The following is a 27,556-nucleotide window of genomic DNA, read 5'->3' on the forward strand; positions in this document are numbered from 1 at the left end:
GTGTGGGATCCATAGCAGATTGGGTTGATAGAAGAGATAGAGAAGATCCAACAGAGAGCAGTGCGCTTCGTTACAGGATCATTTAGTAATCGCGAAAGCGTTATGGAGATGATAGATAAACTCCAGTGGAAGACTCTGTAAGAGAGACGCTCAGTAGATCGGTACAGGCTTTTGTTGAAGTTCCGTGAACATATCTTCACCGAGGAGTCAAGCGGTATATTGCTCCCTCCGACGTATATCTGTCGAAGAGACCATGAGGATAAAATCAGAGAGATTAGAGCCCACACAGAGGCATATCGACAATCTTTCTTTCCACGAACAATACGAGACTGGAATAGAAGGGAGAACCGATAGAGGTACTCAAGGTACCCTCTGCCACACACCGTCAGGTGGCTTGCGGAGTATGGATGCAGATGTAGATCGCTATGAAGAATGCGGAAATGGTGCTTACTCATGTGAGACAGCATCATCAGCACCTGACAGTGTTTTGAAAGGATCTCATGGTGGGGCGCTATATGGCCAACTGGTCGAATCGTGCAATATCCAGATTTGTGGGTTATTCTGTGTCATGCTGCACCATCGATCACAGACTAGCAGCAGCCTGAGTAGGGAATTCCTGTGCATGCGTAGGCTGCCTTTAACCCTACGCCACACTTTGTACGGAGTGGTGCTGTGATATGGAAGCGTGAACTGCTGATCAGTGACGTCGCATAGTGCCCAGTGGCGATTAGGGCACTGCACTACATCCTCAGCATGTATGGCAGCAAGCTTGGGAGAGATGCCATCCTTCCAGTGCCTTAGAGAGGAACATTGGTGTTACGCTTGGCATCATGGTGTGGGAAGCCATCGAGTGTGACTTCAGGTCACGGTTGGTAGTGGCTGTGGGAACTCAGATAGGGAAATGGTTACATCACAGATATTCAAGTGTTACCTCTCAAGTGACGGTATCCACCTATGCATACACGTATCTTTATGAAGCGTCAGCACGATTATGAGATCCTCTTCTGGCCAACAAGGTCCCCAATGTGCGACCAGCTTGTGCCTGTACCAACTATATCGAGGATCACTTACGATAGTTGTGGGGCTGCTCGCCTCACGAGAGGATACAACCGCCTTATGACGCCCTTCCCAACCGAATCAGTGCATGCATCCAGGCCAAAATGGGTGCAACGCCTTACTGCCATGTTCTTTCCAAATTTGACTGGGGTTTGCAGTCACTGAAAGAACATCAAGAATCTTCTCAATGCGTGAAGTTTAATTTCGTTTGCTCCTACCTTCCAGGGGGCTTCAGTCTTTTTGCTGGTATTTCTCCCCTGTGGCCCATCATCAGGGTCACAGTTTGGGCACTTCACTTTGAGGGGACGCCACTGTTGCTGTTGTAACTTTGGTCGGGATGGCTGCCACCTGAGCTAGCGTCATTGCTACTGTGTCAGAGATATTTTGGGGCTGGCGTTTCGGCCGCCTATTTCATCATCAGGAGTATAGTTTGCACGCTCGTGTTTCAGTGGACGCCGCTGCTGCTGGTGGCGCTGGTGCCGCTGTGCTCCGGGTGGCTGATTCCTGGGATCGCGTCGCTGCTGCATGCCAAGGCCTACCTGCTACGCCAGTTCACCGGCAAGATCTTCCAAAAGCCTGCAGTCCACATTGCCAAGATACACGTCTACCCCGCCTACCCCGCCAGGTGAGAAACTGTTTTACATGCGCCACAACACGAGACTGGAATAGAAGGGAGAACCGATAGAGGTACCCTCCGCCACACACCGTCAGGTGGCTTGCGGAGTATGAATGTAGATGTAGATGCCAAGTACACATTTATCGCGGTTTTTCCATATTTTTGTACAGCCCTGTAACCTCTTCGTTTCTGCATTATGTATAGCTTGTTTTGAAAACACCAGTCACGTTCTTTCTCGAGCTATCATTCGTCGTAACGTTCTTTCGAAGATATATGTAAAGAACTGGTAATGTGAACACTCTACTCGTTTCTTCTTCTCTCTGTTAGCTCTTAAACGACCTTAGCCAATTGCTTCCAGCACTTCTTACTCGGGGGCTCTATCTGTGCGATTTATATTTAAATATATCTATTTTAGAAAGCAGATAAAATTTATTTGACGCCTTCCTAAAAGACAAACTCCATTCCTTCCAGTTTGGCTGTATAAGCGTACACCAGATGTGGTTCAGATTCAAAGAAATAATGTCAGTTGTAATTGAGAGATATAGAGTATATAAACTAATTAGAGACTGTACTGGTCTCCCACGATACACAAAACAGTTCAGACCGCTTTTGCAGAAGCAACGGAGAAAGCGTGCTAAATTTAAAAGAACGCGTAAAAGATTGGCCAAGTTATACAGAAACTTCGAAATTTAGTGCGATCTTGTGCGAGATGCTTTTAATATTGACCACAACTAAATTAGATCTCGCAATCTGGCATAAAACCCAAGGAGATTCTGGTCGTATGTAAAGCACGCAAGCAGCAAGGCATATCTTCACTGTGCAATAGCAATGGTAATGTTATTGATGACATTGCTACTAAAGCTGAATTACTAAATACTGTTATCCGATATTCCTTGACGAACGAAGACGAAGTAAATATTGCAGAATTCGAATCAAGAGCTGGTGCCAACATGAGCAATTTGGAAGTAGATATCCTCGATGTAGCAAAACAGCTTAAATGACTTAAGGCAACGCTTCTGGTCGAGAGTGTATATCAGTTCGGTTCCTTTCAGGGTATGCTGGTACAATAATTGGTTCAAATGGCTCTGAGCACTATGGGACTTTACTTCTGAGGTCATCAGTCCCCTAGAACTTAGAACTACTTAAACCTAACTAACCTAAGGACATCACACACATCCATGCCCAAGGCAGGATTCGAACCTGCGACTGTAGAGGTCGGGCGGTTCCAGACTGTAGCGCCTAGAACCACTCGGCCACTCCGGCCGGCGCTGATATAATACCTACTTACTTAGCAATCACATGCAGTCGCACCAAAAAGTATTGGCACAGTCATATTTTAGTGGTTGTGGTTAAACGAAACATATATTTCAGAACAGAACCCAAACACGTGCCACCTTACATTACATAGGTTACAAATATGTCCAAATCACCTGTCCGTAAAGTAACATACAGTGTTATGAAAATAAACATCGCTCTTCTGCATCCCAAAAGTATTGGTACACGCTTATGAATCGGACAGTGTGTTCGTTCTCTTCATTGATATTCACCTTCTAATAGCTGGTGTGCATGCCTTTAGCATCTGTAACAGCACGTAAACGCCTAGGAATGCTTTGTATTAAATTCTGGGCGGTATCAGGGGTAATTTTCGCCCATTCCTCCAGGAGCACTTTCTCCAAGTCGTTTTTACCGGACGGACGCCTTTTTCTGACATGTGTGTCAAGATCAGCTCACAGGTTCTCAATGGGGTTCAAATCAGGTCTCTGACGTGGTGTTAGAACCCTTCATGGGGCATTGTACAGTAACCACACCCGGGTTTTCATGGCGGTATGTTTTGGGTCGTTCTTTTGCTGGAAATGAAACACCCCAGTAAGGCCCAATGTCTGCGCACTAGCGTGTAAATTACCTCGCAACACGTCGATGTATCTCATATGACCCATTGTACCGTGGTTTATAGCTAGGTTTCCAACGCCGGACGCCGCCATACAGCCCCAGACCATGATACCGTCCACCGTGTTTGACTGTGGGATGCATGTGTTTGATGTCGAGGTGCGTATTCGGCTTGCGCCAAACTTTCTTTCTTGCATCAAATCCGAACACATTGAACTTCGATTCGTCGCTAAATATCACAGTGTTCCAAAACTCCATCGGCTTGCTGATGTAGTCCTTGACAAACTGCAGGCGTTTCTGCCGGTTAATTTTGGATATGTATGGCTTTTTCCTGGGAGAACGTGCATGTATGTCAGCCTCATTCAACACATTTCGTATAGTTTGAACACTTACCTCTTGTCGGAGGACTGTCTGAACAACCTCAGCAATGGTTGCTGCACTTATAGCAGGTTCCTTCCGAGCAAGTGCGATGATACGGCGACGCTCTCGGTTTTGGACGTCCAGGACGACACTTATTCACTGTTGTTCCAGTCTCTTTATATTTATGAATGCTGGCTCGTAGCGTGGTGTAGCTAACAGAAACCTCTGCTCCGATTTGTCGATAGCTTCTCCCTCGTGAATGGAGCAATACCACTCTCTCACGCAACGCCACTGAATGTTACTTCTTCTTCGGCCCCATACTGACCGCTATCACGCAATACAGCAACAAACTAACGACTGGGTCGCCAACAACACGCAGTGTCTATTGCGTCAGCAGATGGCGTTCCGGTACCTGAAAACCCAGCAATATACCGAGAAGCCACGCTCTCTGCCAATACTTTTTGTGTGCAGGGGAGATACATGTTTGCCCTTAACACTGCATTTCTTTGTTAATGGTAGGCACTGTGGGCAGAATTGTAACGTCTGGTATGTGAGATAGCACGTACATGTGCTGTGTAGCGGAAGGTGCGGCGTTTGTAACCAGCAACGATAAATACGCACGTGTGCTAATACTTTTTGGTGCGACTGTACAGCCGCACGCACCAGTGTCCAAGTAAGTGAATAAGAGTAATCCACTGAATTACAGGCCGAAATGACTAACGTCGATTTGCAGTTGGATTGTGGAACATATACTGTGTTTGACCATCATGAATTACCTCGGTTCGATGAGCCCTCTACCAGGCATAAGGCACAGTAGTCATGGAGATGTAGATGTAGTACGTGTCTCTAGCACCATACCTCAGATACTTCAAAATATTTCCTCTCTTAGCCATTCTGTGGCTCAGTAACAGGAAACATTAGTCGGCCCCCGAAGAGGCATAAAATTGATTCGCTCTTCACGGATCCAACAAAAATTCGACAGCTCATGAGATCTGTGAAAGGCGATATAGGCCACAGAAGCCAGGAGCATAGAAAATACTGTGCGGGTGTTGACAGTTTCATATCGGACAGACCCGCTATTGAACAGAGCTGCGTAGAACACGTTAGATCTACACCTACCTCTACATGTACATGTACATGGATACTCCGCAAATCACACTTAAGTGCCTCGCAGATGATTTCGCCTTCGGTACCCTGAGAAATCTGCGGTATCAGAGTATGCTCTATAAGACATCGTACTGAATCCGAAGAGACATCTGTTGTTTGTTGTTGTTGTGGTCTTCAGTCCTGAGACTGGTTTGATGCAGCTCTCCATGTTACTCTATCCTGTGCAAGCTTCATCATCTCCCAGTACCTACTGCAGCCTACATCCTTCTGAATCTGCTTGCTGTATTCATCTCTTGGTCTCCCTCTACGATTTTTACCCTCCACGCTGCCCTCCAATACTAAATTGGTGATCCCTTGATGCTTCAGAACATGTCCTACCAACCGATCCTTTCTTCTAGTCAAGTTGTGCCACAAACTTCTCTTCTCCCCAATCCTATTCAGTACCTCCTCATTAGTTATATGATCTACCCATCTAATCTTCAGCATTCTTCTGTACCACAACATTTCGAAAGCCTCTATTCTCTTCTTGTCCAAACTAGTTATCGTCCATGTTTCACTTCCATACATGGCTACGCTCCATAGAAACACTTTCAGAAACGACTTCCTGACACTTAAATCTATACTCGATGTTAACAAATTTCTCTTCTTCAGAAACGCTTTCCTTGCCGTTGCCAGTCTACATTTTATATCCTCTCTACTTCGAGCATCGTCAGTTATTTTGCTCCCCAAACAGCAAAACTCCTTTACTACTTTAAGTGTCTCATTTCCTAATCTAATTCCCTCAGCATCACCTGACTTAATTCGACTACATTCCATTATCCTCGCTTTGCTTTTGCTGAGTTCATCTTATATCCTCCTTTCAAGACCATATCCATTCCATTCAACTGCTCTTCCAAGTCCTTTGCTGTCTCTGACAGAATTACAATGTCATCGGCGAACGTCAAAGCTTTTATTTCTTCTCCATGGATTTTAATACCTACTCCGAACTTTTCATTTGTTTCCTTTACTGCTTGCTCAATATACAGATTTAATAGCGTCGGGGATAGGCTACAACCCTGTCTCACTCCCTTCCCAACCATTGCTTCCCTTTCATGTCCCTCGACTCTTATACCTGCCATCTGGTTTCTGTACAAATTGTAAATAGCCTTTCGCTCCCTGTGTTTTACCCCTGCCACCTTCAGAATTTAAAAGGGAGTATTCAAGTCAACATTTGTCAAAAGCTTTCTCTAAGTCTAGAAATGCTAGAAACGTAGGTTTGCCTTTCCTGAATCTTTCTTCTAAAATAAGTCATAGGGTCAGTATTGCCTCACGTGTTCCAACATTTCTACAGAATGCAAACTGATATTCCCCAAGGTCGGCTTCTACCATTTTTTCCATTCGTCTGTAAAGAATTCGCGTTAGTATTTTGCATCCGTGACTTATTAAACTGATAGTTCGGTAAATTTCACATCTGTCAACACCTGCTTTCTTTGGGATGGGAATTATTATATTCTTCTTGATGTCTGTGGGAATTGCGCCTGTCTCATACATCTTGCTCACCAGATGGTAGAGTTTTGTCAGGACTGGCTCTCCCAAGGCTGTCAGTAGCTCTAATGGAATGTTGTCTACTCCCGCAGCCTTGTTTCGACTTAGGTATTTCAGTGCTCTGTCAAACTCTTGACGCAGTATCACATCTCCCATTTCATCTTCGTCTACCTCCTCTTCCATTCCCATGTATTGTTATATGGACTAATAGTTTCTGGGATAAGGTAATAAAGGAAGCAGTCTAGATAAAAATTTGTGACAACATTCTCAATAAAAGCGGCGACCTGCCGTTAAGCAAGGGTTCGGACCTGGCCATCAGAAGGTTGAAGTGGGTGCGAAACGAAAACAGGCCTTATACGGCACTAGAGCGAGCATCAGTGACGTCACCGAAGGTGGCGCGGTTGTATCGGCTATACAGGGTGAGACACTATTGCCAACTAGAATAACTCCGTATGATAAGAGCTGAAAAGTTCGTGGGACAGGCGTTGCAAGGGGCAGCGGGAGCCATAACATGATGTCCGTTGTTTGTTGATAGGTGGGGTCGCGTCAGAGATATGAAGGTCAATTTTGTTTTCTGAAATGGGGTGCTATAGTTTGGTACTTATTTTCTGATAGCGGCTATCAAGACGAATCCAGTGATGTGTAACAGTATGGCCTCTGAAGCTCAACGAAGGTCAAGAAGGTCCATTTACAGAAGGTGTTCGAAGTGATGACCATTGGTATCAACACAGTGCTGCAATCTTCTTATCATGGATTGAGTGGTATTCCTTATCACTTCGGCACTTATCGAAGCACATGCTCTGACAATTCTCTTTCGCATATCGAGTCCTGCAAATAGTAAATATTCTCCGAATACGGCGTACCCACTAACGTGCCATTGACATGTACACCACATTCGACGGTTTCGCAATACAACACTAAAAGGAACGGTAAGGTTAGTTGTGGTGTCACCGCCAAACACCACGCTTGCTAGGTGGTAGCCTTTAAACCGGCCGCGGTCCGTTAGTATACGTCGGACCCGCGTGTCGCCACTATCAGTATTTGCAGACCGAGCGCCGCCACACGGCAGGTCTAGTCTAGAGAGACTCCCTAGCACTCGCCCCAGTTGTACAGCCGACTTTGCTAGCGATGGTTCACTGGCTACATACGCTCTCATTTGCCGAGACGATAGTTAGCGTAGCCTTCAGCTACGTCACTTGCTACGACCTAGCAAGGCGCCATATTCAGTTACTATTCTGAACAGATAATATTGTGAATCATGTACCGTCAAGAGTGACGTTCATCATTAATGGATTAAAGTTAAGTATCAAACTAATTATGTCCGTTTTCTGAATTCTCATTCCTTGTCATGTTCCAGACCTCACGTCAGTATAGTTCTTCCCTCCTCACGCCAGCCTGCGTGACCTAAAACGCGTGCACTTCGGCCTCCACTCGTAACACGGTGTTGGCTCTTCTGCTAACACAAAACTAGTATCGTCGAATCAAGTGAATCTGAATAATGTATTACTTCGAAGAACAAGTCGATATGCTTCTCATTTACGGAGAATGCCAACGAAATTCAATGAGAGTTATAGACTTATACGGTGAAAGATATCCTCAACGTACCGTACACGTCGTACATTAATATATGTGTATGATAATAGCTAACGAGGAAACAGAAATGGTACTCTTGCCACTGTGATTTGAGATCCTTGTGTTAGTTCGCGTCAAATAGCAAGGGAATCTGGCATCAGCCAGAGTAGTGTTATTCCTGTTCTGCATCGTCATCAATATCATCCTTACCACATCGGTCTCCAGCAAGAATTAACTGGTACGGTTGTATGCGTCGCACTGAAATCTGCCAATGGGCTCAACTTCAGATTCAGAGGAATAACGCATTTATTAATTTGATTTTATTTACTGACGAGGCTACATTCACGAACCATGGAAATGTTAATTTGCATAACATGCATTATTGGACAATTTAAAATCCATGTTGGCCGCGGCAAGTTGTACACCAAAAACCGTGGTCGGTGAATCTATGGTGTGGGATTCTCGAGGACAGAACTATAAGCCCCTGTTTCATCGAAGGAAATCTTAATGGTAGGTGTTACACCAAATTCCTCAAGAAACATTAGGTCTGTTATTGGAAGAATTACCTTCAGGAACAGGGAACAGAATGTGGTATCAACGCGATAGGTGTGCGGCACATTTTTCGCTGATGGCTACAACTGAGTTGCAGAGACATTTCCCACGTCGTTGGATTGGACGCGGAGGAGATCTGTCATGGCCGGCTCGTTCGGCAGAATTGACGCCTCTGGATTTTTTCTTGTGGGGATTCGTAAAAGACCATTGTTTATGAAGACGTTCCAACTACACCTGAAGATACGCTTGTGAGAATTGTCAGAGCATGTGCTGCGGTAAGTGCCGAAGTGATAAGGAATACCACTCAGTCCATGATAAGAAGGTTGCAGCACTGCACTGATACCAATGGTCATCACTTCGAACACCTTCTGTAAATGGACGTTGTCGCCACCCTTTTGACCTTTGTTGATTTTCGAAGACCTTACTGTTACACGTCACTGGATTCGTCTCGATAGCTGCTATCAGAAAACAAGTACCAAACTACAGCATCCCATTTTAAAAAAACAAAGTTGACCTTCATATCTCTGACGCGACCCCACGATGCAACAAACTACGAACATCATATAATGGCTCCCGTTGTCCCATGCAAGATTTGTCCCACGAACTTTTCAACTCCTATCATACTGTCGTAGCTATTCTAGGAGGCAATAGTTAATGACTCACCCTGTATAGGGACGGCAACGGCAATCAAAAGACAGTCACCACTTGACAATGACCAAGGAGTATTCGACCGAAAACTCGTGGATTTTGAACCATTCAGTGCCGCTGGAAGCTCAAGAGAATTCCATCACTATTTTTTTTATTTTCAACATTTATTTTAAGTCTTTTTTTATGTCTTCTTTGCCGCTTCCGTCTCCAGTAGCCTTATTTCCTAAATATCTGTATGGCGCCTAGTTTCTTTTATCTCTATTTTCTCTGATTTTAAAGTTGACTTCCTCTCATTCCTTGGAGGACACGAATATTTCGTTTTCGAATTAATTTCCGTTTTATGCTTATACCTCAATGCTAAGTCCTTAACTTCTAAGGTTCTTTGGCGATTTCTTTCATCTGGAGCTATCGCAGTTATGTTATCAGCAAACCTGAGCATCTATATTTTACCTCGATATATTCTAATACCTGTACAGTATCCTTTGCACTCGTTTATTGCATGTTCCATGTAGGTGCATATTGTATCCTAGTGCAACGACTTTAAAGATTTTCATGGAAATACAGCGTGCCGCCACTGGAGCATTTTTCCAGATGGTTGGAGAACAACCAAAATTTTGTTTTCTCACGGCAGAATCCTTTTCCAAAACATACTTGAAATCACTTACGGACACAAATACACTACTGGCCATTAAAATTGCTACACCACGAAGATGACGTGCTACGGGCGCGAAATTTAACGGACAGGAAGAAGTTGCTGTGATATGCAAATGATTAGCTTTTCAGAGCATTCACACAAGGTTGGCGCCGGTGGCGACATCTACAACGTGCTGCCATGAGGAAAGTTTCCAATCGATTTCTCATACAAAAGACAGCAGTTGACCGGCGTCGCCTGGTGAAACGTTGTTGTGATGCCTCGTGTAAGGAGAAGAAATGCGTACTATCACGTTCCGACTTTGATAAAGGTCGGATTGTAGCCTATCGCGATTGCGGTTTATCGTATCGCGACATTGCTGCTCGCGTTGGTCGAGATCCAATGACTGCTAGCAGAATATGGAATCGGTGGGTTCAGGAGGGTAATACGGAACGCCGTGCTGGATCCCAAGGGCCTCGTATCACTAGCAGTCGAGATGACAGGCATCTTACCCGCATGGCGCATGTAACGGATCGTGCAGCCACGCCTCGATCCCTGAGTCAACACATGGGGACCTTTGCAAGACAACAACTATCTGCACGAACAGTTCGCACGCCTGCGATGGTGTACTCAACGACGAACCTGGGTGCACGAATGGCAAAACGTCATTTTTTCGGATGAATCCAGGTTATGTTTACAGCATCATGATGGTCGCATCCGTGTTTGGCGACATCACGGTGAACGGACATGGAAGCGTGTATTCGTCATCGCCATACTGGCGTACCACCCGGCGTGATGGTATGGGGTGCCATTGGTTACACGTCTCGGTCACCTCTTGTCCGCTTTGACGGCACTTTGAACAGTAGACGTTACATTTCATATGTGTTACGACCCGTGGCTCTATCCTTCATTCGATCCCTCGGAAACCCTACATTTCAGCAGGATAATGCACGACCGCATGTTGCAGGTCCTGTACGGCCTTTCTGGATACAGAAAATGTTCGACTGCTGCCCTGTCCAGCACATTGTCCAGATCTCTCACCAGTTGAAAACGTCTGGTCAACGGTGGCCGAGCAACTGGCTCGTCATAATACGCCAGTCACTACTCTTGATGAACTGTGGTATCGTGTTGAAGCTGCATCGGCAGCTGTACCTGTGCACGGCATCCAAGCTCTGACTCAATGCCCAGGCGTATCAAGGCCGTTATTACGCCCACAGGTGGTTGTTCTGAGTACTGATTTCTCAGGATCTATGCACCCAAATTGCGTGAAAATGTAATCACATGTCAGTTCTAGTATAATATATTTGTCCAATGAATACCCGTTTATCATCTGCATTTCTTCTTGGTGTAGCAATTTCAATGGCCAGTACTGTAGTAAACTTGAGGGTGGTCATAGCTGTGTATCGAAACACAGGATGCTGTATATACGAGTGCTATCGTCTGTCACACAGGACGATATACTACCCTCCGAGGCCGGTCTACCGACCGCCGCCCCCGGTCTACGGCCCACCCCCGGCTTACGGCCCACCCCCTGTCTACGGGCCGCCTCCGTCGTACGGGCCGCCCCCAACGACGACGACGACGACGACTTCGCCGCCAGAGACATTACCTCCGGAGACTGAACCTCCGCCTCCCCCGGAGGCGCCTTATGCACCGCCGCCGCCACCGGAGTCGTCGTACGGGCCTCCACCGCACGAAGAGGTGTTCACGGAGCCTCCTCCACCTCCACCGGCGTATGGCCCGCCCCCGGCATCCTACGGCCCACCACCAGTGACGCACGGGCCGCCTCCATCGTCTTACGGACCACCCCCTTCGTCTTACGGACCACCCCATTCGTCTTACGGTCCGCCTCCGACAACGTATGCGCCACCGCCGTCGTCTTACGGGCCGCCTCCCTCGTCATACGGCCCACCCCCAGCGTATGGAGTTCCCAGATGAGAGCGAGGTAAGTCGAGGCTGCATCCGCCTGCTCTAAATGCCACAGTGCGTTACACGCCTCAGTGTCTGGTGACAGCCGCATAAACGCTAGTCCTCTCGGGCGTGACCGACCGAGGTGGCGCAGTGTTTAGCACACTGGAATCGCATTCGGGAGGTCGACGGTTCAATCCCGCGACCGGTCATCCTGATTTAGGTTTTCCGTGATTTCCCTAAATCGCTCCGGGCAAATGTCGGGATGGCTCCTTTGAAACGGCATGGCCGACTTCCTTCCCCATCCTTCCCTAATCCGATGAGACAGATGACCTCGCTGTCTGGTCTCCTTCCCCAAACAACCCAACCCAACCCAACCTCTCTGGAGTGCCAGAGTGTGCAGTCTTAGCCCCACTACTGTGCTCCACGTGTTTTGGAAATAGACGTTCCACAGCTGCACTTTGCTTTTTCTTTTGTCTATTGTACATGGGCACAGGGTCAAATGGTTGAAAAGGCTCTGAGCACTGAACATCTAATGTCATCAGTCCCCTAGAACTACTTAAACCTAACTAACCGAAGGACATCACACACATCCATGCTCAAGGCAGGATTCGAACCTGCGACCGTAGCGGTCGCGCGGTTCCAGACTGAAGCGCCTAGAACCGCTCGGCCACTGCGGCCGGCATGGGCACAGGGAAGGGCGAGGAAGGTTGTAACATCTGGCTTGTGACGATAATGTACAGGAGGTCGAGCGGTCAGGTCTTGTGAATGGGCATCCGGGGCTGCCGTTAAGTGACAGAACAGAAAATTAGCTACAGTAAAGAGAATATACAGGGCGAGCCAAAAGTTCTTGGACACTTCCATAAGTTGGAAGATTAAAGGGAAAATTGAAATGTGATGATGGGAACATAGGTTTGACGTGGGGCCGCAACTTTTGGAGTGAATGTCATTCATGGTCGCCATTTTGGATTCAAGTTATTTTTTTTAAGGGGAGGGGGGGTGTATGACACATCAAATAACACTCGCTTGTGCTCTGGAAGTGAGTGGTGTAATTTGTTTTTGTCTATCTTGTACAGTTTAGAAGTTATTAATGTGCAAAGATACCTTGATACCGACACGTGTCTCTCTTTGTCCCAGCTGATCTAAAACGGTATGACGGTAATTTCCCAACTTTGAACATTAATAACCTCTAAACTGTACAAGATAGACAATAACAATTAACACCACTAAATTTCAGAGCTCAAGCGAGTGTTATCTGATGTGTCATACACCCCCCTTCCCTTTGAAAGGAAATGACTTGAATCCAAAATGGTTCAAATGGCTCTGAGCACTATGGGACTTAACATCTATGGTCATCAGTCCCCTAGAACTTAGAACTACTTAAACCTAACTATCCTAAGGACGGCACACACCACCCAGTCATCACGAGGCAGAGAAAATCCCTGACCCCGCCGGGAATCGAACCCGGGAACCCGAGCGTGGGAAGCGAGAACGCTACCGTACGACCACGAGATGCGGGCACTTGAATCCAAAATGGCGGATTTCAAGATGGCGGCCATGGATGACATTCACTCCAAAAGTTGCGGCCCCACATCAAACCTATGTTCCCATCATCACATTTCAATTTTCCTTTCAATCTTCCAACTTGTGAAGGTGTCCAAGGACTTTTGACTCGCCCCGTTTTTCAGTGTACGGTATACAAGGGGCGCGGCTAGGTTCGGAAGTATGGTCCAGTCTAAGAGGTCGAACAATTAAGTGAAGTGGGAGGCGGTTCATGTTAATTGATGTCGGTGGCCAGTCATGGAACGCACAGCCGGTGGCTCTGCCTCCCAGGAAAGACGTCTGTTCTGATGGAACTCTGGCTCACAAGAGAGAGAGAGGCAACTGTGTTATGCTTTGCAGAACGTTGCAGCACCCACACACGTGACCTGTATTCCACGCATGCTATTGGCTAAAAATGGTTCAAATGGCTCTGAGCACTATGGGACTTAACATCTGAGGTCATCAGTCCTCTAGAACTTAGAACTACTTACACCTAACTAACCTAAGGACATCACACACATCCATGCCCGAGGCAGGATTCGAACCTGCGACCGGAGCGGTCACGCGTTTCCAGCGCCTAGAACCGCACGGCCAAACCGGCCGGCTATTGGCTAAAACCGATGGCGTGAATTCAATAGCAGTTTCAGCAGAAGGCTCAAGGTGTCTCTTGTCAGCAGCTTTAAGTGGACAGAACTGCCTTGGTTCTGAAAGAGAGCCAACTTGTGTCACGTAGGCACAGCAAAAGTTGCACTGGGAGAAGTATAGATGTCACTGGGAATTTGTAATAAATTTTTTTACACCAATTTCCTCAAATATTCCTTGGCTGGCTGCCACTCTGAACATTGTGTTGGTAGTACTGAAACATGAGGTAACAGGCATCAGCTTTGACCCGTGACGTCATTAAGAAGATGGAAAACCGTGTCCATTACTAGCTGCGCTCCGCCGTGTTACCGGCGGTTAAACTGTTGTTCATGAAGAAATATTAACGCCGAAACTCACTATCTACGCGTATGCGCCATAACAAAAGTTCTCTCGAGGTACGGAGGTGCGACCCACTTGCAGCCCAGCAAACCGCGTGACACCAGAAAACACACACACACACACACACACACACACACACACACACACACACACACACACACACGATACCTTGGGATATTGGGAGAAAATGACAGAAAACATGTCGCCGTCCAGAACTCACTCGTTTGTGTGAAGAAAAAATATTTACGCGACCCAGTAGCGAAGTACAAAACGTACCAGGAAACGGAGTAAATAATTTCACGGCTGTTGCGACATGTCGGTAGAAAAGAAACAAAAAAAAAAAAATTGTCTTGGTGTGTACGAAGAGCTAGAACCTACCGCAATACATCTGTGGTCCGAGACTTCCTGTTCTCTGCCTATATGTAGAAATTTCAGGCTCTCGATACACGTGAGCAGCCAACGTGATTCTGTCTGCGAAAAACATGGTGTGCTCAGATGAATACCTACTACTTTTAACGTTTGTCCTTTAGTCTCATTTATAGTGGTCGATAATCTTCCTGCTGTTCTACATTTATGTACGTACTAATTTCATTTATTAAAACAGTAAAAAACTAATTTATACGCTAAACGTAATGTATTCATTTGACATTTTTCTTTCATGGATGACTTTTTAGTCACGTTATGCATCCCACGTGACCATCACATGGGAGCAGTGATTTCCTTTTGAGGATAAAAGGGCCTATGCGTTGATTCAGCGTATAGGCTATTCCAAAGTACATCTAAATCCGTCCACCTGCTTCAGCGTGAAGGAGTAACAAACATCTTAACTCGACGAAGAAGTCAGTAAGCAATTTCTAGTTCGGTGCAGCTCAAATCTTCTAATATTTGTGCCTGCAACGTCATCTGCTCTCACGTGTGTGCCTGTTGGCAGCGGATTTGCTTGCATATCACAATCGAAACCAGCCTCACTAAAAGCCTACCACGTCCTCCTACATATAAAGGCACGACGTCTCCCTATTGTACACCATTTAAATGACACCGTCGACGTGAGCCTTCCATCGTATCAGAAGTATACCCGCGCCTCAGACTCAGCGGCTAAAAGGAAGCATGTCTGTATGGAAGTCGGCATTAAACACTTCGACGATTTTATAAGCATCGCATTCATTACGTTGAATTGTATTATTTAGCACATATTAAACAGTAAAAGCATTTTGACAACTACGATACGGTTCAGAAGTGGAAACGTAAATAGCTTTATCTAAGAGTAATTATTGTTGCACATTTCGCGTTATATTCATCAAATCAATAAATATTATTACACATTTTTAAAAGCAGCCTGTGTGTTAATTCAGAGTATAAGACAATTCCATTCTAAATTTCTTCGAAGTCCGTCCAGCCGTTTCAGCATGAAGGAGTGACAAACATGCTCACACACAAACTTTCGCATTTATGACGTATGTGGGATGGCGTTCATGATGTGACAGATTCAATAATTAAGCAGACCAAAACAATTCGATAAGACAGCATGTAATTAAATTAATTTGAAGGAGAAAATGAAATTAACGGGACACTGACGAGAATTAGTGGGCTTTCAGTGGCGACTAGCAAAATAATCGGCATTCCTACCTTAATATACAGACCCAAACAAAAAATTACTCCCAAATCCAGTAGGCCAACATTACACAAACCTCACGATAAAATATACACTCCTGGAAATTGAAATAAGAACACCGTGAACTCATTGTCCCAGGAAGGGGAAACTTTATTGACACATTCCTGGGGTCAGATACATCACATGATCACACTGACAGAACCACAGGCACATAGACACAGGCAACAGAGCATGCACAATGTCGGCACTAGTACAGTGTATATCCACCTTTCGCAGCAATGCAGGCTGCTATTCTCCCATGGAGACGATCGTAGAGATGCTGGATGTAGTCCTGTGGAACGGCTTGCCATGCCATTTCCACCTGGCGCCTCAGTTGGACCAGCGTTCGTGCTGGACGTGCAGACCGCGTGAGACGACGCTTCTTCCAGTCCCAAACATGCTCAATAGGGGACAGATCCGGAGATCTTGCTGGCCAGGGTAGTTGACTTACACCTTCTAGAACACGTTGGGTTTGGATGTACCGTGCACTATTCAGTGTCCCCTCGACGATCACCAGTGGTGTACGGCCAGTGTAGGAGATCGCTCCCCACACCATGATGCCGGGTGTTGGCCCTGTGTGCCTCGGTCGTATGCAGTCCTGATTGTGGCGCTCACCTGCACGGCGCCAAACACGCATACGACCATCATTGGCACCAAGGCAGAAGCGACTCTCATCGCTGAAGACGACACGTCTCCATTCGTCCCTCCATTCACGCCTGTCGCGACACCACTGGAGGCGGGCTGCACGATGTTGGGGCGTGAGCGGATGACGGCCTAACGGTGTGCGGGACCGTAGCCCAGCTTCATGGAGACGGTTGCGAATGGTCCTCGCCGATACCCCAGGAGCAACAGTGTCCCTAATTTGCTGGGAAGTGGCGGTGCGGTCCCCTACGGCACTGCGTAGGATCCTACGGTCTTGGCGTGCATCCGTGCGTCGCTGCGGTCCGGTCCCAGGTCGACGGGCACGTGCACCTTCCGCCGACCACTGGCGACAACATCGATGTACTGTGGAGACCTCACGCCCCACGTGTTGAGCAATTCGGCGGTACGTCCACCCGGCCTCCCGCATGCCCACTATACGCCCTCGCTCAAAGTCCGTCAACTGCACATACGGTTCACGTCCACGCTGTCGCGGCATGCTACCAGTGTTAAAGACTGCGATGGTGCTCCGTATGCCACGGCAAACTGGCTGACACTGACGGCGGCGGTGCACAAATGCTGCGCAGCTAGCGCCATTCGACGGCCAACACCGCGGTTCCTGGTGTGTCCGCTGTGCCGTGCGTGTGATCATTGCTTGTACAGCCCTCTCGCAGTGTCCGGAGCAAGTATGGTGGGTCTGACACACCGGTGTCAATGTGTTCTTTTTTCCATTTCCAGGAGTGTATATGTATACAAAGTGAGTATCATCATTGGTTTAAAAAAAAAAAAGTTCAAATGTGTGTGAAATCTTATGGGACTTGATGATGCCATTATGGCCGTATCACTTTAGGACATGGTTTAAAAAAGATCTGAGGATGGTCATTACAGACTGAAACCGGTCATCGTCTAAAGAATTCATATTGTGATCAGAGACTGAAATAAAAAAGCATTTTATGGGACTTAACTGCTAAGGTCATCAGTCCCTAAGCTTACACACTACGTAACCTAAATTAGCCAAAGCACAAACACACACACCCATGCCCGAGGGAGGACTCGAACCTCCGCCGGGACCAGCCGGACAGTCCATGACTGCAGCGCCTGAGACCGCTCGGCTAATCCCGCGCGGCTCGTCATTGGTAAACTGAACTTTACGATACCAAAGAATGAGTGAAACTGGTATCGAACATTCCGTGATGCAAATGACCGTGTGACAGGGGGCGCTGTGATGATGCAGCACCCATTTGTCTGCAATGTCTAGTCTCAGTCGATTCATCCTTTCCCTGAGCTCTTCAAAGATACATCTGTAAAACAGAATATTGTTGCGCGGTGTGGGACCCTTACCAGATAGGACTGACGGAGTACATCGAAAAAGTTCGAAGAAAGGCAGCACGTTTTGTATTATCGCGAAATATGGGAGAGAGTGTCACAGAAATGATACAGGATGGGCATCATTAAAAGAAAAGCGTTTTTCGTTGCGACGGAATCTTCTCACGAAATTCCAATCACCAACTTTCTCCTCTGAATGGAAAATATTTTGTTGACATCGACTTAGATAGGGAGGAACGATCACCAAGATAAAATAAGGGAAATCAGAGCTCGTACGGAAAGATATAGGTGTTCATTCTTCCCGCGCGCTATACGAGATTGGAGTAATAGAGACTTGTGAAGGTGGTTCGATGAACCCTCTTCCAGTCACTTAAATGTGATTTGCAGAGTATCCATGTAGTTGTAGATGTAGATGTAAAACACTTCGTTGACAGTATGTCCTGGATAAACAAATTCTTTATGCACGACACCCCTACTGTCGAAAAAGGAGATCAGTATTGTTTTGATCTTTGATTTGCTCATTCAAGCTTTTTTCTGTCGAGGAGTTGTCTCAGTGAGCCACTCCTCACTTTGTAGCAGGATCGTACCTAAAAATCCAGGATTCATCGCCTGTACTCACACAACCGAACCATTCACGATCCTTGTCAATCCTCGTAAGATGATCAACGCATGTGTTTCTTCCGTTGCCCTTCTGATCAGTTGCGAGGTTTTTCCGCACAATTTTCGGGCAAACCTTTCGCATGTGCAAAACTTCCATCAAAATTTGATGCACGGTGAAAGTGTTTATCGGGTCACCCATTATTCTTATTGTTAAACGTCAGTCTGATCTCATAAGAGCACGCACATGTTGGAGGTTTTCTTCGGTTTTTCAAATTGAAGATCTCCCTTAGCGAAGTTCATCTTCAACGTGTTCTGGGCCTTCCTAATATGATTTGTGATACCGAAAACTTGTGCCCTTGATATCGAATGTTCCCCATAGGTCTGTTGCAACTGTTCAAAGGTCACACCCACGGACTCCCCAAGTTTAACACAAAAATTTACGGCATAACGTTGATCCCAATTCCGCTCATTTTAGTAACACACAACAAAAACACTATTTCACTTACGGCGCTCTCAAAAATCGCGTGATTACTGTTCGGAGTTGAAACTCTGACTGAGCATCTGGAAGGAATGAACACACCAGTCTATACAAGTAGAACAACACAGCGTTGCCAGACCACTCGAACTGTTGACAGTCTCATTATTTTTCTCACACACCCCTATGTAGCTCGAGCAATGTCCAGGATAGCAAGATGAGATAACAGGTCAACAAAACTGTATCCTCGATTGTGTGGCGAAATAAATAAAAAAATTAAATTTATTGATTTTTTTGAAAAGAGAAAAAACTATGGATATGGAACTTTAACTTTAGAATTTTTGAAAGGCTTTTTTATGAACTGTATTGACCGGCTTGAATTCGGACAAATTCAGTGCTGCATGAAATTTGGCTGTAATATAATTTACAGCTCCGATTAATAACATTTTTGAATTCTACGTCATTGCTGATTTAATCAGAGTTCTCACCTTAAACGTAGAATTAGTCCTTCTGCCACAATATTAATTCAGTAGTCGCCATCGATGTTCTTCTCTTTGTTGACCGTGTGTATCTTCCTAAGTCGGCATCGGTTTCCTTCACGAAGACGGTGGAAACAAAGGAATACAATGTCACGTCGCTTTAAATAATTCTCGTAAAACGTAGATAAATTCACTATTTTTTATTCACAAGAGAATAAGACTTGCTCTGCTCGTCGCACAAACCATAAATACTAACAAGATGGCTGCCTTTCAGCACACACCAAAAATTACGTCCATCCCCTACAAGGTAACAATCGAAAGTGTACCTTAACTTCTTCTTGGAGTTTGAAACAAAAGAGAATCCAATATGAACATTACAGAGATTATATTCTACATTCCTCTCAATTTAATCTTTGGCGTAGACTTTAAAGTATTGTATGTCTCTGTGTCAGAATGTGTCATTACAATTGCCAGTGCAGATTTCTCTAACTAGCCACCGCGATGAATCGATCGCCGACAGTTATCCTCTCGACACCGTGAAATATACTCGTCGTTGGTCCAAGAGGAAGCAATTTCATGTCATTGCCACAGATTTGGCACTTTAAAAATTCGGACAGCAAGCCACACTGCTGCAAAAACTTAACGATGCTAGCTTCATCATTGCCCACAGCATCTGTAACTACTACTAATAATTCCACGCAAGAAAACAAACCACTCAACGCTGTTTGCCATTAGTACTCACTAATAACAACACGAGGCATTGAAATTCAACGCTCAAGAGCGCCACTACATACTATCAAATACCATTCTCTAACACGCCATATTTCAAATACGCCGCCCAGCCATGACGTCACATAGTAGAACGTCACAATGTGCCTTTCACTCTTTATCTTTGGTTCTTTGCAACTAATGTCAGCGTCAAACTCCCGTTCTCAACTACCTGCCACGAACAGAGCGGTCTGGCTGGAAGTAAGACATTATCACTGGACACAGCCAAACTAAACTGCCAAGGCACTGTTTGTCTTCTAATATTATTATTACCTCTTTGGTCTTGAACGTACTATTACTCGTCTTTCCTCGTAGTTTATACCAATTCTTCTGGCAACAACAAACATTTTTCATGTTGTCGAATGCTTGTTCTAGTTCGAAATATTACGAGAGGAGGCGTGGGTCGTGGTTAAAGCCTCTCAAGCGGCCTACCCAAATCATACTGGCTGTCCCTGCCAAGAATCGTCAGGTGCCTTTTGTCTGGTGTTTCGGCAATTTCGAGTTTCCTGTGTGTAACTGGCTTCAAACAAATACTGCTCATAATGTCTCTCATGCAACCCTCGGTGCCAGCGAAAAGCGTCCATTTGTTTCCTGTGACGAACAAAATTATTTTTAACGTGGAATTTTGCGTGGCCATTCGACAAACTCGACCCAGATTAGTCTTGTGAGATATTCGTTTTATCTGTGGGCTATCGACAGCCACAGTAAGACACGAAGAATAACCAATACTCATTTTCAGCACCGCCCTGGCCTGTGCTGATGCTACTCCCATGCAGCAGCGCTGCTCAGTCGCTACTGGAATACTGGCTACTCTTGATGTTTTACTGTCCCTGTTAATACACAGCGATGAAACAAATATCGCAATCGACTAATTTAGCACCACTCTATCCAGCGGACACGTCAAATCCCGCTTTAAAAATAAGTTACTTTGTAATGGGAAACAAGCGAAGGCTTTTAGGTGGCGCTGGTTGTCGCGTGTAAGAGATTATGAGCAGGATTTGTTTGAGCCGACTACACGTACACATTACAAAAACGAAACTGCAAATATCTGCCGAAATACCAACGAAAGTACGCCTGATGATGCTTTTTAGAGACACCCTGTATATTAAAAAACATTTTTCGATAACGCAGCACAGAATTTAAGTTATCAGTGATTAAGCATACGCTGAGTTTTCTACATCTACATTTATACTCCACAAGCCACCCAACGGTGTGTGGCGGAGGGCACTTTACGTGCCACTGTCATTACCTCCCTTTCCTGTTCCAGTCGCGTATGGTTCGCGGGAAGAACGACTGCCGGAACGCCTCCGTGCGCGCTCGAATCTCTTAATTTTGCACTCATGATCTCCTTGGGAGGTATAAGTAGGGGGAAGCAATATATTCGATACCTCATCCAGAAACGCACCCTCTCGAAACCTGGACAGCAAGCTACACCGCGATGCAGAGCGCCTCTCTTGCAGAGTCTGCCACTTGAGTTTGCTAAACATCTCCGTAACGCTATCACACTTACCAAATAACCCTGTGACGAAACGCGCCGTTCTTCTTTGGATCTTCTCTATCTCCTCCGTCAACCCGATATGGTACGGATCCCACACTGATGATCAATACTCAAGTATAGGTCGAACGAGTGTTTTGTAAGCCACCTCCTTTGTTAATGAACTACAGTTTCTAAGGACTCTGCCAATGAATCTGAACCTGGCACCCGCCTTACCAACAATTTATTTTATATGATCATTCCACTTTAAATCGTTCCGCACGCATACTCCCAGATATTTTACAGAAGTAACTGCTACCAGTGTTTGTTCCGCTATCACATAATCATATAATAGTGGATGTTTTAGAATTTATACGTGTGTATTACGAAAAGAATCAGTTTAAATGATACACCGCATTGATGATCGCCCCAATACATGTCATTTTTAGTGGAGTTCTTGTGCTGAGGTGTCGGGAAATGTTACATCTTGATTTTTTTTGTCTTTTTGCCATTATCAAGTGCAATATCAGAACTGCCTCCGTGATGCCTTTACCTTGGCGAAAGCAAAACTAATCGTCTTCTAACAGGTACTCCATTTTTGGGAAAGGATATCATGTTGTGTGCTACGAACTGCACTTGAAAAATATTTATCTGCCAGATCAGTTTTCGGGCGTACAGTCCCTCCATTTGTTACAGAGGAAAAAAAGCTTATATGTGCCTGTAATATAAGAACATTTGATATACACTAAAGTAGAATCATTACTTGTACACTGTGCTCGTGTTAATCAAACCATGTGTCTGTTAGGTATAAAACCTTTATGATGGTTAAAAATTATAGGGATCTAGAAAACATAGAACTCCGTGAATATTTAAAATCTAATTATAACGCAGTACGTAACGACGCCAACATGATCCGGATAGGTTCGGTTACCTTGTAAGTACACAGATGAGCGTGTGTACTTGTTATAACTGTTTAACGACAAGTGCCCACACATACTGGTCGTATCTGACACTGCTATTGGAGTTATAAAACCTGGAACTGCTCCTCAGGGAAGAGAGTCTCATAGTACCTGTCTCTGAGACAATACCTGGATATATCTGTGGCACTCAGTCCCTATGTACTTTGTACAGGGCTATTACAAATGATTGAAGCGATTTCATAAATTCACTGTAGCTCCATTCATTGACATATGGTCACGACACACTACAGATACGTAGAAAAACTCATAAAGTTTTGTTCGGCTGAAGCCGCCAGAGCGCTCGAGAGCGCAGTGAGACAAAATGGCGACAGGAGCCGAGAAAGCGTATGTCGTGCTTGAAATGCACTCACATCAGTCAGTCATAACAGTGCAACGACACTTCAGGACGAAGTTCAACAAAGATCCACCAACTACTAACTCCATTCGGCGATGGTATGCGCAGTTTAAAGCTTCTGGATGCCTCTGTAAGGGGAAATCAACGGGTCGGCCTGCAGTGAGCGAAGAAACGGTTGAACGCGTGCGGGCAAGTTTCACGCCTAGACGCAGAAGTCGACGAATAAAGCAAGCAGGGAGCAAAACGTACCACAGCCGACGGTTTGGAAAATCTTACGGAAAAGGCTAAAGCAGAAGCATTTCTTAAACAGGAGATTGGGAAACCGATGGATCGGTCGTGGTGGAGATCATGATCAACAATTCATGTCATGGCCTCCACGCTCTCCCGACTTAACCCAATGCGATTTCTTTCTGTGGGGTTATGTGAGAGATTCAGTGTTTAAACCTCCTCTAGCAAGAAACGTGCCAGAACTGCGAGCTCGCATCAACGATGCTTTCGAACTCATTGATGGGGACATGCTGCGCCGAGTGTGGGAGGAACTTATCGGCTTTATGTCTGCCGAATCACTAAAGGGGCACATATCGAACATTTGTGAATGCCTAAAAAAACTTTTTGAGTTTTTGTATGTGTGTGCAAAGCATTGTGAGAATATCTCAAATAATAAAGTTATTGTAGAGCTGTCAAATCGCTTCAATCATTTGTAATAACCCTGTATGTTTCCTTGATCCATATCATTTTTAATCTTCATAAAGATGTGACACGACTATCACATATCACTATGTGATGCTGTTCGTTTATCTGCCACAACTTCGTGATTGTTTTATAGAGCGTAATGGACATGTGTCTGGTAGGAAATCTTTGCATTTTTTAGTCTAGGGAGGCGCGTCCCCAGTGCGCCGTTCCCCGACGGTTTTCTGCTGAGATGTAGCTCCTCTTGCCAGAATCCCATACCAGCAAACAAGTTGCGACTTTACCTAATGCTGCTCATACCTTACGTAACTGGACTGTGCATGCCTCTGTTTAAAAGGGTATAGCTTGTTAATGACGTAGCGTCGAGCGGCACACGTGTGCTTTCATGCACAGGAGCTAAAGTAGCTGTGATCCTGCAGCCAAATAGCTTATGCATAGGCTAGAATTGCGAGTTAACGAAATAAACAGACATAATAAATAAAAGATAACTGAATAATTAGAAAATGAGTTCTATTCTAACATCTGTAATTGATGTAGACGACAGAGAATTATGTCGAAAAATGTTTATTCGAGAAAATACATCTCAAATAAACGGAAAGAGGTCCAACGATAGCTAAATACGATACATAGAAATAATCTTGTTAAATGAGTACAGTTGCAGTGAGAGCATTACGAGAACGGTAGCTGAATCTACAAGCTGAATAGTCGTTGAAGATGAACGAAAAAATAAGCTCATTTCAAGCACACATTAACGAAATGTTTGTCAGCACAAACTAATTCAAAGTTTTCACTTAAAACTTCCGGGCTGATAGGCCGTGGTCGATGTATAAAACTCTCCCCTGAGTAAATAACGACGCAATATCAAAACTGACGAGGATATCATCCGCGCCCACGGTCATTTCCTTTAACTTCTCAATGAAATGAGCAGAATTTTAAATATGAATGTCCGTCCCACCAATATAAGGTTGCAGCAATGAGGCAAGGTGTCTAGCTAAATCGTGTGTTGGTCCGCCTATAGCACTGACAGTTGCCCTAAACGGAACCTCAGGTTTTATGCACTTTGGGTAACCATAAAGTCCAGGTGTGTACGCTTCTGTTTTACAAAGCAGCTTCTTATCATCGGGGCGAATGAAGATGCTTTCACCAGTCGACTGGTCATTCTTAAAATCTTCATAGTCGGATCCTTCTGGACGAGAGGTGTAATGAAAACTTTGGTAGACAAGGCCTACATAATTTGTGAACCTGTTTATTTAACAGGTGAGATTGAACATCTACGGCCAACTTTCGTGAGGAATGGCTATTCTAGCAAGGATATAGATCGAGCACTTCGCTCTATGCAGAGAATCAGGAGCAACGACGTACAACAGTCGCCCAAGGGCAAGGTTTTTCTTCCGTTCATTAGTAAGGTCACAGATCGCATTGGGAAAATTTTAAGCAAGTATGGGGTGGAAACTATTTTCAGACCCACCAGGAAAATAAAAGAATATTTAATATCGGCAAAAGATGCACGACAGCCTTTGGCTACACCGGGTATATATGAAATTCCTTGTATTTGTGGACAGGTTTATTTCAGTATCACAAAGAGAAGTGTGAACACCCGCCATGTTCAACATAAGAGGAATTACCGCCTTGGTCACACGGATAAATCGGCCGCGGAACATGTTTACCAGGAAGGTGATCATGAAAAAAAATTCAGCGAGACGAGCGTCATATCTAAAACGTCGCATTATTATGCACGTATGTATAGACATGCTATAGAGATTGATAAACAGCGTAGTAATTTTAACAGGAAAGACGAAGGTGTTAAACTAGATAAAATTTGGATGTCAGCATTGCACCGCAAGCGTGACGATCGATTACTTTCAATCGAGAGTGTTGGCATTACCAGAGACAGTCTCATAGCCGATGCCACGTGATCGACAGTGGCGCCCTCTGTACGGCCTATATAATCAGCGCTTCCTCGAGTCTTCTTCACAGTTCGCCGGTTTACCTCGGAGGATGTCTCCCGCTGTCAGGGGAGAGTTTTATACATCGACCACTGCCTATCAGCCCGGAAGTTTTAAGTGAAGATAATACTGGCCGTGAAAGCCTACTCTTAATTCCGTAATGCAGTCGGAAAATTTCTACACAGGAGCTATTTAGACCTATTAAGAGGTGAAGTATTTTAGTTGAAGTAGTGTAGCGGTAGGAGCCTACTTAGACTTCTCGAGAGATGAGCCACTACCAGGAATCAGTCACCTATATGACTGACTCGCACATATTACCAGGGGAAGATGTGCGTTCTTCAAGAACAAAAGTGAAAGTGTCCAGAATCGCTGCCCTGAGCTCTTCACTCCAAAAGTCCCACTCTCCACTTGACTCCAGCAGTGTTCTGCCGCTGTCTGCTTCTCCATTGGCTGAAGGCCGTCCCCACCTTGTGGTATAGAGACATGATTTGACTCAACTTGATCACTTTTCCCTCTAGACTAATATATTACAATCCCATTTAAATAGAATAAACGCTGTAAACATTCGCTCACACTCAGATCATTCGCAAGAAATATAAATAAGGTTTGATCTCAAGCAAATAAGCCAGCAGTTTTGAGCGAGAGCGCTCACATTAAATGACAACAAATATGTCGTTGAATATTGTTTAAACAATTACTTATGACGGCTTGATAGAAGCGTCTTTCGCTTCTCTTTTCAGTGGTGCTATAGATAACAGATGTGACTAACTGCCTTTAAATTACCATTGTTTTATAAATAGCAGTTCTAATCAACATTTAGACGATGCTATTTACAAAATACTAGCAGATTCCTTAAGGGGGGCATGACGTCCAACGGGCCGACTTGGAGCAGGAGAGGCACCACAGGACATTTTAATTTCCACTGACTATACTTTTACAAATAAATTCATAAAACTTTGTCAGCATCACCAGGAAGGATTCAGAATTCACACTCATAGCAGTGGAAGTTCGAAAACATAACGAAGTAATTTTTTTTACATGTAAAATTTCATCATTTTTTTTCACTTACTGATGGCAGCATTTGTTGCTATAGGTATACTTTTCTTCATAAGTAAGAGAGATGGTTCGATGAATTTTGCAGAGCATACAAACCATACTTAAAGGTATATGAAACTCTAGAATTTTCCAAATCTATTAAAAACTGTGGTAAAAATTGAGGTAATTAACTACAAAATTTGTGTTTTTTCTAAACATGAAGTTTAAAATTCAACAGAACATTCGTTTTTTCATAAATTAAATAAATTCTAGGGTTTCATACACCTGTAAGTATCGTATGTATGCTGTGCAAATTCATTGAAGAATCTCTGCAATTTATGAAGAAAAGTGTACCTATAGCAACAAATTCAGCCGTTAGTAAGTAGAATAATGATGAAATTTCAAATGGAAAAAAAATTATTTCGTTAAGTTTTCGAACTTCCACTGTAACGAGTGTGAATCCTGAGTCCTTCCTGGTGATGCTGACAAAGTTTTATAAATTTATTAGTAAAAGTATAGACACTGGAAATCAAAATGTCCTGTGATGCCTCTCCTGCTCCAAGTCGGCCCATTTGACGTCCTACCCCTCCTTAAAGATTCAAAATGGTTCAAATGGCTCTGAGCACTATGGGACTTAACATCTGAGGTCATCAGTCCCCTAGAACTTAGAACTACTTAAACCTAACTAACCTAAGGACATCACACACATCCAAGCCCGAGGCAGGATTCGAACCTGCGACCGTAGCGGTCACGCGGTTCCAAACTGAAGCGCCTA

At 44.8% G+C, this 27,556-nt stretch overlaps 1 protein-coding gene across 1 annotated transcript in view; it reads left to right on the forward strand.

Annotated features, from left to right (window-relative positions):
- LOC126428397 (uncharacterized) overlaps nucleotides 1-27,556 on the forward strand; it is an 80,018-nt gene that overhangs the window by 45,547 nt on the left and 6,915 nt on the right. Inside the window, exons 2-3 of the mRNA XM_050090320.1 lie at nucleotides 1,478-1,681; nucleotides 11,405-11,898. Coding sequence (XP_049946277.1) covers nucleotides 1,478-1,681; nucleotides 11,405-11,891 — 691 coding nt within the window. The 3' untranslated portion in view covers nucleotides 11,892-11,898. The remainder of the gene's footprint in view (nucleotides 1-1,477; nucleotides 1,682-11,404; nucleotides 11,899-27,556) is intronic.

Source organism: Schistocerca serialis, chromosome 12 (genome assembly GCF_023864345.2).
Source record: "Schistocerca serialis cubense isolate TAMUIC-IGC-003099 chromosome 12, iqSchSeri2.2, whole genome shotgun sequence".
Classification (NCBI taxonomy): Eukaryota; Metazoa; Arthropoda; class Insecta; order Orthoptera; family Acrididae; genus Schistocerca; species Schistocerca serialis.